The sequence below is a fragment of the Hippoglossus hippoglossus genome, chromosome 3 (genome assembly GCF_009819705.1).
Source record: "Hippoglossus hippoglossus isolate fHipHip1 chromosome 3, fHipHip1.pri, whole genome shotgun sequence".
Lineage (NCBI taxonomy): Eukaryota > Metazoa > Chordata > Actinopteri > Pleuronectiformes > Pleuronectidae > Hippoglossus > Hippoglossus hippoglossus.
In genome coordinates, this window is record NC_047153.1 from 3,033,156 (window position 1) to 3,044,622 (window position 11,467).

Genomic DNA, 11,467 nt, shown 5'->3' on the forward strand with positions numbered 1-11,467 from the left:
CAAAACACATGTTTAAACTACAATGATTGAAAATGTATTGTATGTAATGTATAAACAGTTTGTGAAATTTCATTAGTCCTCTTAGCATCTTACACATTTTCATTTAGAAAGTTGATGTATTTATTATTTAGATTTTTTCCCAAATGAAGATTTTATGGGTTTATTGACCATTAATTCAAAAATAATGTATTAAGACTGTTTATCCAGTTATTTGTTATTTGAGCAAATAATTCATTTAAAACAGGATCAACCACTTCAACATAAATTCTATAATAATTTATATATAAAATATCTGTTATTGGATTGTGTCTTGTCTTAATATTTAAAAATATTATGTATTGATGTTTTATAATCTCATCTGGGATTTCCTGAATGTAACTAAGTAAGTAAGTAAGTAAGTAAGTAAGTAACTAACTAACTAACTAACTAACTAACTAACTAACTAACTAACCAACCAACCAACCAACCAACCAACCATTTGAAATGCTGGTCCTGAACCTTTCGAGACAGATGAATGATCATTTATCGTTTTGTCCGAACTTTATTGAGGCACAAAGGATCAGAGGGTCAAAGCTCAGGAGAATATTTAAACACTCTGGTTAAAAACATAATATTTCATTGATTCAAACTGAAAAAAGACACAACGGCAGAACTTGTTCACAAGACACGACAAACTGCGACTCACAACAATGGGCAGCATGCAGGTTCTCTTTGTATACTTGTTTTTTTTACTACGAGTATAGGTGTTACTGGAGTATTCCACTAGAGGGCGTGCCACAGCTGCACTGCCCCCTGCTGTCCGTGTGTGTGTTTGACGTGTACACAGTTAAAAGCAGGTTTATCTCAACAGGATGGACACGTGACCTGGGTACAAGTAGCTTCACATACACACTCACTGGTGCTTTTACTGGTGAGGACGTGAAGGATAATACTGAATTTAGCTCGTCCACATCTGGTTTAGCAAACACTCAGCGAGGATCCAACATGAGAACAGCTCTCTCCACAGGAAACGTTCCCAGTTTAGCACTGGGCTCTGCACAGCTGCCGCACACGAGACTCATCTCTCTCTGAAACACAGCTTTCATCAACATTAAATTGTATTTTCAAGCTGCTGCACCGCTACAGTAATGCGACAGAATAGATCCATAGCTGAAAGCAGATTATTAGTATATTTAAGTAACAGTTACTCCTGCTTACATCGAGTCTACGTTGTTCCTAATATATTTCATATGTGACGCAGGCTGCTGCATAAAGCTTCATATTTACCAGACGTTTTCCATTTGACTGAAGAAAGCACAAACATGTATTTCTCAAAGTCTTTGACACTATTTTTACTCACGATTAGTTGAAAGTTTCGCCCGGAAAAATAATCATAATTAAATCTTTGCTCTGAGCCGAACACAAGCTCGTTGTATTTTTGCTTTTCTAGTTGTTGTTTATGGACGTTTTTTTTAACTTGTGTACATGAACGAGAAAAAACAAACACGATGAACACGAGTCTACTGCAGTTTTCAGTGACATCCATGCTTCAGCTTCGCATGTGGTTTAAAACAAATACCTATATTTTGAGTCTCCAGTATTTCTTTGCTGCTTTTGCAAAAGCTTAACGGAACCTTGACCACGGACTTAAACCTGTCTCACCTTGTAACTGAATAAAAAACAACCTACAAATCATTATTAGAAACATTCATCATTTACTGATTCGGATATTTGTAGTTGCTCATAATATTCACAGCTTCGGCTCCCAGAGGTAACTTATCACTGAACTCAGATCCGACCTCGCAGTCGTCTAAGTTTCCTCGGCACTGGGACAAAGTGAACGACTCGGTCACCACGCTTTCCTCCGTGTCGGCCTCCCTCACTCCGTCCACGCTCTCCCCCTCCTCCTCGTCCAGCTGGCTGCCGTTAATCTTCCTCCGGGAGTCGGTGTGCGGCGCTCGGATGTTGAAGTTGGCGTTGAGGTTCCTCTCCATGTGGCACTGGTCTTTGGCCTTCAGGATCAGCTTGTACGTCTTGCCGCGGTATTTGTACACCAGGTGGAAGCAGGTGGCGCCGAGCAGAGGCACGGTGGACACGGTGAGGAGGCAGATGCTGACGGAGACGATGATGAGCAGGTTGGGGACCCTCCTCCTGGTGGCGAACAGCACCTGCACCTCGCAGTCCTCCCCTCTGTAGGTCAGACACAGGGAGTAGTTGGTGCCGGGGCGTAAACCGCTGAACAGATACGTGCTAACGCCTTCTTTGATTCTCGACCACTGCACGGCCGAGTGTTTGCGATCGGCGGAGACGCACAGGTACAAGCCATTGGTGTGGACGGAGACGTCTGAAAGGTCATGACCTTCTCCGCTGTCGGCGCGGAGGCTCCCGGATGTGGGGGCAGCCCGGTTGACGCTCTTCTCTCTGGGTATGAGAAGCGGGTTGAGTCGCACCGTTGCCTCCGTCTCTGACACCCCTAAGGCAATGACGCCAAAATCAAACGTGTAGTGTTTGATGTCATCCAGGCTGCCGTTGACGACGTGGTTAGAAATGTACCTGGTGTTCACCGTCAGGCCACATTTACTAGCACGTGACGGAGGTTCCTCGTCATAAGAAGGAACATTCATCTCTGCAGTGGGCGAGACGGTCGGTTCAACGCTCATGACGTCTTGTGTCTCTACATCCGAGTCAGAGACAGGTATTTTCTCTGTTGTTGGGCGTGTTTGGATGTAAGTGGGTGTCGTGGTCCACTGCGCTATGGGCGTTCGTTGTGGTGAAGCCGCCACCGTCACTGACACCGAATCGTCAGCTCTGCCAACCTCGTTTGTGGCCGAGCAGCTGTAGTTACCGGAGTCTTCTCTCCTCAGGTGTGGAATGATCAGAGTCCCGTTGTTAAAGACTTTGAGGCGATGGTGGGACAGTGCAAAGTCCTCGGATTCTGCAGAGTCGTCCTCGGTGAACGACAGAACCACCTCCTGCTTCAGGCTTCTGCTGCGAATGTTCCACAGCACAAGGGGCTTCGGGTTTCCTATGAATTCACAAGTCAGGACCAGTGTTCTCCCCTCGGCAGTCGACTTATGGATATTTGTTCGTATTGTGACATTTGGGCTTTTGCACTTTGACTCTGGGAACTTTCCGATCACTTCCCCTTTGAGTTTCTCTGGACTTTCACAAACAATCGAATTCTGCTCCAGGACTGAGATGGTGGTCGTTGAAATCCAGGCTCGGAGCCAGTCGAGGGAACAGGTGCACGCAAACAAATTGTTGTTAATCTGCAAATGGGACAAAAACACCAAACCGTCAAACGTCCCCTCGGCGATGGTTGTGAACCTGTTGTTGTCGAGTCGGAGGGACCTCAGGTCTTTCAGGTTGGAGAAGGCGTTCCTCGGCAGGTGGGTCATCTCGTTGTGGTCCATCCTCAGCAGATGCAGGCCCGTGAGGTTCTGCAGATCCTCCCAGGGAAAATCTACGATTTTATTGTGGTTAATGTCAAAGTTACGCAGATGAACCAAAGGAGCGAGGGTCCCTTGTTCGATGGAGACGATCCTGTTGTGGGCCAACCACAGCGAAGTCACCTGGATCACATTGTCGAAACTCCCCAGCGGTATCAGGCTGATCTTGTTGGCGGTGAGACTCAATCTTATAACGTTGGAAGGAAAACCACCGGGGACTTCTGTGAAGTCTTTGTAGGAGCATTCAGCATTTTTATTGAAGCAGCTACAGAGCTCAGGGCAGCCGAGGACGGCGGTGACGACTGTGGAGATCCACAACGTGAAGCAGAGGGCGTCAGCCGCTGCCATTTTCTGCTCCTGTGAAACACAAGCACATCTATCAGATGAAACACTTTGAAATGATTAATAATTCATACAGAAAAATACCACACTGATTTAGTCAATAAGAAAATGAGTCATCACAGCTAAGTAAAGCCTGAAATAGTTAAACTTTAGCTCTTGTTTGCAGAAGATACATCAGGAAAGGAAACGCAGCACATTCAGAGCCCGACTACCACACAGCACGTCAGAGAGAATCTGACTCTGTTAACGAAAATGACAGGTTGATATTTAGTGCTCTGACATTTCAAGAAAAGCTGCATTTAGTCGTGCTGATCGTTTTGGTTGTGACATATTCTCCTGCTGTGAAACCTTCTGAAGCGACTGAATCCTGCAGAGCATCTATGAAAAGATGCACAAAATTAGCTGGAATAGATAATAAGAAATATCGCTGTGAGACGGCTGAGACTGAGACGGCTGAGACTGAGACACATAGAGAAGACACAACAAGGGTTTGGCGAGACGAGCCGAGGTTTAGATAAATCTGAACAGAAACTCCACATGGAGACTTAAGGTATGTGGCCAAAACAACTGCTAACTCCCTGTGCGGCTCATCCGCCCGATGCATCCGGTATCCAGAATAAAAGCTGCTCTGCTTCATCTGGACTTCCTTCTTTCACCCGGCAGGATTTCTCTCACTGTAACTGTTCACTACGAGACAGGAGGAGAAGCTTTCTGCTTCAGATTTTCCATTTTCTCACTGTAAAACCCATCAAGTGCATGAAGCTGTAAGAGAAACAAACTGCCAAGACTTGAGACACACAACTTTAACAGCTCACGCTCCATTTTAACAGGGAATGTGATTGTGATTATCTGACTGACTTCATCGACGACACAGCTGGGAGCAGTAGGAGTTAACATGGTTGTGAGGACAACAGAGGACCAACAGCAGCTGGAGCAGGTCACATCTCATCTGGATCATTCGCACTGAATGTTCTGCAGATGCTCGTAAAGTGACGTGAGTGTAATTCACAGACGCAGTTACGTCGTGTCGCTGCCTCCTGGCTCCGAACTGCGCAGCAGCTCTGTCCTTGGTGCTGAAACCCGGATTCTGTGGGATTCTGGTTCCGAGCGGCTGCGAACCGCTGGACTCTCTTCAGTCTGCGACACCGGCTGCATGACGAGTCCCGGGTCGGGAATGTCACACAAGCAAAGTTCGACAAAAGACCTTGACGAGGGTGCGACGCATTGAAAATTGATTTCCCGAGGAAGAGGAGAGAGGAAGAGGAGAGAGGAGAGAGGACCAGACCCGTCCGATCTGCGTTAGGGACACGAACCTGGAGGAAACACATCTCACCTCTTTATTCTGGAGTCTGTGGAGGAAACAGCAGGACGCGTCAGACGCTGTGTGCAGACATCTCAGAGCCACGTGAAGTTTGAGTCTGTCCCTGTCTGTCTGTTGTGGGTGTGTGTCTGTGTGTCTGTCTGTTGTGTGTGTGTGTGGGTGGGTCTGTCTGTCTGTGTGTCTGTCTCCTTCTGTCTGTCTGTCTCTGTCTCTGTCTCTCTGTGTCTGTCTGACTGTCTGCCTGCTTCTACATGATGAAAACACTCGTGTCCTCCTGCCTCTGAATGTGTCATCTGTCTGAACCCTGCAGAGCAGCTGTGAATCCTCTAGGTGGCAGCAAATAACCAGTGAAATCTGGAGCGAGTTTTGATTGACGGCTGACATCTGAGTGTTTTCATTGAAAAGGACAACATTTAAACCAACAAAGACATTTAAATCCATCGTTACATCACGACGTCCGACAGACACAGTGGAGGAGGAAGCTCGTGTGGAAATGGGACCAGTCGTTTCCTCAGTAAAGACGCCTGGTTACAGATCTAATGTTGCGTCTGCAAATTAAAAAGATGAGACATGTTTTCAATCAGCAGGAAACTCAGGCTCCAGCTGCAGCATCGTCAGACCTTCACCCTGGAAACCATCGTTCAACACACAACTGGGTGATCCATCAATCAATCTACAACATAGTCAACAGATTGACTGATAATAAAATCTGTTTTTAGTTACAGCGTGTTTATTTAGAACTTTAGGAAACCTGGAATCAGAGAAAAACACATTTTAAACTAGAAAAATATGAAATATCACAGAGGTTTTTTCTTGAAAATTGTCATCTGCCGCTTCAGTGAGGTTTTTTTCCAGTAGATGGCGCTATTATTTCACGAGGGGTATACATTAGCCACCATGCATCATGGGAAAATAAAACAGAGTTTGGCTTAATAAACAAGGAGCTCCATGTTGTCTCCTCCTGCAGCTGCAGCTGTTGTAGTGGAACACGTCGCCCTGCAAAGAGACGCATGGATTGATTTCAGGGTTTCGTGATGGACGTGACCACGAAAGATTAAAACAAGTGATCAGAGACAACTGACAATTATAAATCATCATCATTTGTTGTTGTTGTTGCAGCAGCTCCAGTGTGCACAGCCCCACTGAACCACCAGGGGTCAGTCTCTACAAACAAACCTCAATCCAACCCAGAGAAATGTCTTCAAAGTTCCAGCTCAGACATCAGATCTTCAGAAGACAAGTCAGGGTGCAAATAAATTATATTTGATGCATAAAAACATGGCATCTGAAGGATTTGAGCATTTTATACTGAAACACAATTTGAATTATTGTGTTTTTGGATATTTGGGGAGAATGTAAATCTCATCAATCAGCCATCTGGAGCACGCTGCTAGCTTGGCTGAAAACCACAGCGTCTCCTGCACGTCGTTGAAAAGCCACAAACAGATGAAATAAAACATTGATACAGGTCTGAAGGATAATTTCACTCTTTAACAACGTTTCACATGTAACATCATAGACTGTGAATAAAGATCAACGACACCTCCACACTTCAAATAACATCAAATAACTAATTCAAACTTAAAAAGTAAAGAAACTTATCAGAAACACTTGAACAGACATCTGTGTGATAAGAACTACCTAAAATGACACAAACCGTTTTGGGTACAAATTTAAAGTGTATGTTGATTTTTTAATTTGTTCCACGTCTCATCCACTAACATGGAGGAGGCAGAGTTTATGAGCTATACTGCAGCCAGCAACCAGGGGGCGATAGATGGAGACGCTTTGGCTTCACTTTTGGGGAACTGTCCATGTCGTCCATCTTTATCTACAGTCTATGACTTGAAGTCACAAAAGCACGAGGTGTGTGTGTGTGTGTGTGTGTGTGTGTGTGTGTGTGTGTGTGTCTGTGTGTGTGTGTGTGTGTGTCTGTGTGTGCAGTCGCTTTGCATCTGAATCCAGTCGAGGAAGAATTTAATCATCTTCCATATTTCACACAGGCAGAAAATTAAAAAAAAAGAAATCACACGTGTCAGTGCAAACGGTAGCGAAGCTGAATCTCACCATCACCCCCCCCCCCCCCCCCCCCCCACCAGAACCCCCACCACCTCTTCCCCCCTGTGTGCTCCATCCATTTCCCCGGTAACTTACACCCCTCAGCGGGGGAGAGCAATGTGATTTCGGCGGTAATGTGTTTCTATTGCTCCTCCTGCGATGCCCTGCGGTATCGCTGGCGACCACGCGGCTGCGTGGAGAGCTTGGAGGGCTTTGGAGAGCCTCATTTACCTCCATAATCTTCCACAGTCATCCACATGCCGGCACGGTGTAATGCACCCGTGCACACACAATGCACGGAGCGGGAGAGGGATAGAACAAGTCTAAACACAAAAACGAGCCCCGGTTGAGGAGGGAATTAACATAGTGAAGACGCTGCATTATGCAAATGTGTTATGGTTCCTCTCCGACAGGGCTGGTAAATTGGATGATGTTTTATGATGATGTAAGAGTGAGTTAAGACAGGGCGGATCAGTGACTTTAATTCATCTTTGATACGTGTCTTCCTCCCCTCCTCCCCTCCACTCGTCCCACTGCGAGACGCCAAATTCATGGGCTCGCCTTCCGCCTCCCACGAGCTGCTGCGGGATCCTGGAGTTGGGGCTGGGAGAGTCAGCCAGACAATGGAAGACGGCTGGATTAGTGTGCAGATGAGCAGAGGACGAGGCCGACGGAGGGAGCTGACGGTGGTAAACCTCCCCGAGGGGATGAGACGGATTGGAGATGTGTTTTGGCTGCTGAGCGTCTCACACAGCCATCATTTCATTTTGTTAAATATAGAAAAACGATGTGAGTTTTTCGGTGAGGTTTGCAGTCTTGCAGGATAAAGGGATCATGAACAAGGTCAAGACGCTTGGAAATAAACGGGAATTAATCCTGTTACAGTGGCTGAGGTTGAGTGAAATAAGGGAGTCGTGGGTGTCGCTGCAATATACACAAACACACACACACACACACACACACACATATATATATAAGACGACACACACACACAGGACAGCGGCCTTGGCTTTGTTCTAAAGCTCTTAGCCGTTTGTCTGGTGTTACACAGGCTCCATTTACTCCTGATTGCCTGCGACTGGTGACCTCTGAACCCAATCCACACAGGTACCGCAGGAGGAACCATCAATACTGGCAGCAAGTTGTGTTTGCCTCTGGGCCGCTGGATAAATGATGCCCTTGGTAAACACACATATGACCAAAGGAGAAACACAAAACACACACACACACACACACACACACACACACACACACACACATGTACAAAGACACACTTGGAGGACGGAGACGGAGGTTTTGTCTGTTTTGGGCCTTTTACAACAAACTGATCCTCACGTTTAATCGCAGCGAAACTTTGCAGCTGCGTTTTCAGGTCTTCACTGATTCCCAACTTATCCAGACCAGAAGGTTCATCTTTCCATTTATTGTAGCCTGTGAAATAATAAATAACTAATGGAACTCATTAGAATACAAACCACTGCCCCGTTGGCCCCTTCAGACAATCGTCGTTCCGATATCACGTTCGGTCACGTGAGTTTTCCACACTCCAGTTCAGAAGGTGGCGGTAATACACCAAAAAGTTTGCGGCCATAAAATAACTGGAGAAGAATCGCACAAGTTTCTGTGAGATTTCAAGTCTCTGGTCTGAAGTTCGAGCCAAAATCGTCCAGTGTCTGTGTGTTTCTGACGATTATAAGATTAAAAAATCGGTTGAATCTGTCGTTATGTCTGTGGTATCTCACCATTTTAAAATCGGGGGTCAAGTGTGCAGCAGATTGTAATTAACTTCTTAAAAATTACAAATAAAAAAGCTCCTAAAAAATATATGCAGCCTGGAAATTGTCTGCAGGCGGACACGTGTAGTGTACTGTACAAACACTCTCTCTCTCTCTCACAGACACACACACACACACACACACACACACACACACACACACACACACTGAATGTCTATTCAGGGTGATGAATCGTGGCCTCGTGGCAGGAGGCCTTGATTATGAAACATCATCCAATATCAGGATATCAGGCCTTGGGGAGAAAGAGGAGCCGTACTCTCTCTCTCTCTCTCTCTCTCTCTCTCTCTCTCTCTCTCTCTCTCTCTCTCTCTCTCTCTAAATATACAGTATATATAGTTATATATTTACACACGTATATAACGAACCAACTCTTTCCTTTTCCCCTCTATCCGTCTTCCCCTCCCTTCCCCCTCTCGTCCTCCCCATCCCTCCTGTCTGAAGCCCTTGTTACAGATACTGCAGATTTAGTTGAGGGGGGGGGGGGGGGGGCACACACCACCTCAACCCCCCACCCCCCCCTGCTTCCTCTCCCCCTCCCTCCCTCCCAAGCCTCCCATCACACAGGGCGTAAATGTATTCATCTCATCCTCTCCGGCCAGAGAGGTCACAGCCTTATCTCGCCCTCCGCTGTAGCGCTGTCAGCTCAGCCGCCACAAACCATAACTTCTAAGTGCTAGCAAGAGCGCCGCGCAGGTCGGAGGGGAGGCCGACGAGGAAGACAGGGGAGGCAGTGATGAAGAGGAGGGGAGGAGAGGGAGTAAGGAAGACAGGGAGGGAGTGAGAAGAGGAAGGATGGGAGAGAAGGGAGAGAGCACGAAGGAGAAGTCGTCAAAAGGGAGAAGGTGTGTGGAAGGTGAGAAGGATGGAGAGAGAGAAAGTGTAAAACATCAACGAGACAAAGAAGAAGGAGGAGGAGGAGGAGGAGGAGTTAATGTCACCTTCACTGATTCAAAAGCACAATCAGAAATATCGAACATGGAGTTTTGCTCAAATTAAACTTGAGATAATCATAAAGGTTTATTCAGTAACTGCAGATCCGTTTTCTAACCGAGTAAAAACACACATGTGCACTCAGCTGTTCACATATCCCGGCCCCACACACTCACCCTGGGCTCCGTCTATTTGCTGAAGCAACTACACACTGGCATTTCAGGTTCCTCCTCATGTGTCTCCTCCTGTGTCTCATCATGTGTCTCCTCGTTTGTCTCCCTCTTGTGTCTCCTCTTGTGTCTCCTCGTGTGTCTCCTTGTGTGTCTCCTCATGTGTCTCCTCGTATGTCTCTTCGTGTGTCTCCCTCTTGTGTCTCCTTGTGTGTCTCCTCATGTGTCTCCTTGTGTATCTCCTTGTGTGTCTCCTTGTGTGTCTCCTCTTGTGTCTCCTTGTGTGTCTCCTCGTATGTCTCTTCGTGTGTCTCCCTCTTGTGTCTCCTTGTGTGTCTCCTCGTGTGTCTCCTTGTGTGGCTCCTCATGTGTCTCCTCGTGTGTCTCCTCTTGTGTCTCCTTGTGTGTCTCCTCATGTGTCTCCTCCTGTGTCTCCCTCTTGTGTCTCCTTGTGTGTCTCCTCATGTGTCTCCTTGTGTATCTCCTTGTGTGTCTCCTCGTGTGTCTCCTTGTGTGGCTCCTCATGTGTCTCCTCGTGTGTCTCCTCTTGTGTCTCCTTGTGTGTCTCCTCATGTGTCTCCTCCTGTGTCTCCCTCTTGTGGCCCTTATGAATCCAGGGAGAGTGAATTGGCCGACTTCTCTCAGCTGATCAACTCTCCCTGGTTCACCTGGAGCTGCTCTGAGCCTCCTCCACCTCTGACTTGTGGGATTTTTCCAGTTTTGCATGTGTTGTGTTGTGTTGTGTTGTGTTGTGTTGTGTGTATTTTTCTTTTTATTTGTTGTGAGCCCCAGTGATGAGCAAAATGGACTGAGAGGAACAGATTGATTAGCACCGGACAGACGAGACCACAGCGCCGAGTTCGAGTCGTGTGGAGATCCCGAGGACGCCAGTTACACCGAGGTGAGCTACACATCTGGACATGTGTGTGTCGGATGTGAACAATCCAGATTACGAGATCCCTTAAACTACACACACTGTATTATCTGGTAAAACTCAACATTCCAGCGCCCTGTAAACAATGCTTGGGCTCTGGGTATTTGCTGGGACAACTCCTCAAATTCCATTGCTCCCTGAACTACCTGTGTGATTTATACCTAATCTTAACCAACACTTTATAACAGTGATGCACAGATAATATTTTATTTGTTAGACCGTTTAACAACCAGTTTTATCTTTAACGTCAACATTTGTGGCGGGATCCAAAAATCGGGACCATTGCATGAAGTCTGTCGGTTTTGATACGATTTTGATGAAAACCAAAACAAGGTTTTTCCGGGATCCCGTTTACGTTGTTATTTCTATTGTAGTTTCCTGCAGCTGCCACTAGATGCTACTAAAGAGCCATATCCTGCCGACAGCGCGTTTAAATGCGTTGACATTTCCAGGAAATTCTTTATGCAAGAGAAATTGCAGCAACGTGG

General features: G+C 46.4%; 1 protein-coding gene across 1 annotated transcript; it reads right to left on the minus strand.

Annotated features, from left to right (window-relative positions):
- Positions 1-1,568: 1,568 nt before the first annotated feature.
- LOC117751795 (immunoglobulin superfamily containing leucine-rich repeat protein 2-like) lies at positions 1,569-5,412 on the minus strand. The gene is made up of 2 exons (XM_034568718.1): positions 5,104-5,412; positions 1,569-3,785 (listed from the first exon to the last, which is right to left on the minus strand). Exon 2 carries the CDS (start codon positions 3,774-3,776, stop codon positions 1,695-1,697), a length of 2,082 nt encoding a protein of 693 aa, XP_034424609.1. The 5' UTR covers positions 3,777-3,785; positions 5,104-5,412; the 3' UTR covers positions 1,569-1,694.
- Positions 5,413-11,467: the final 6,055 nt, after the last annotated feature.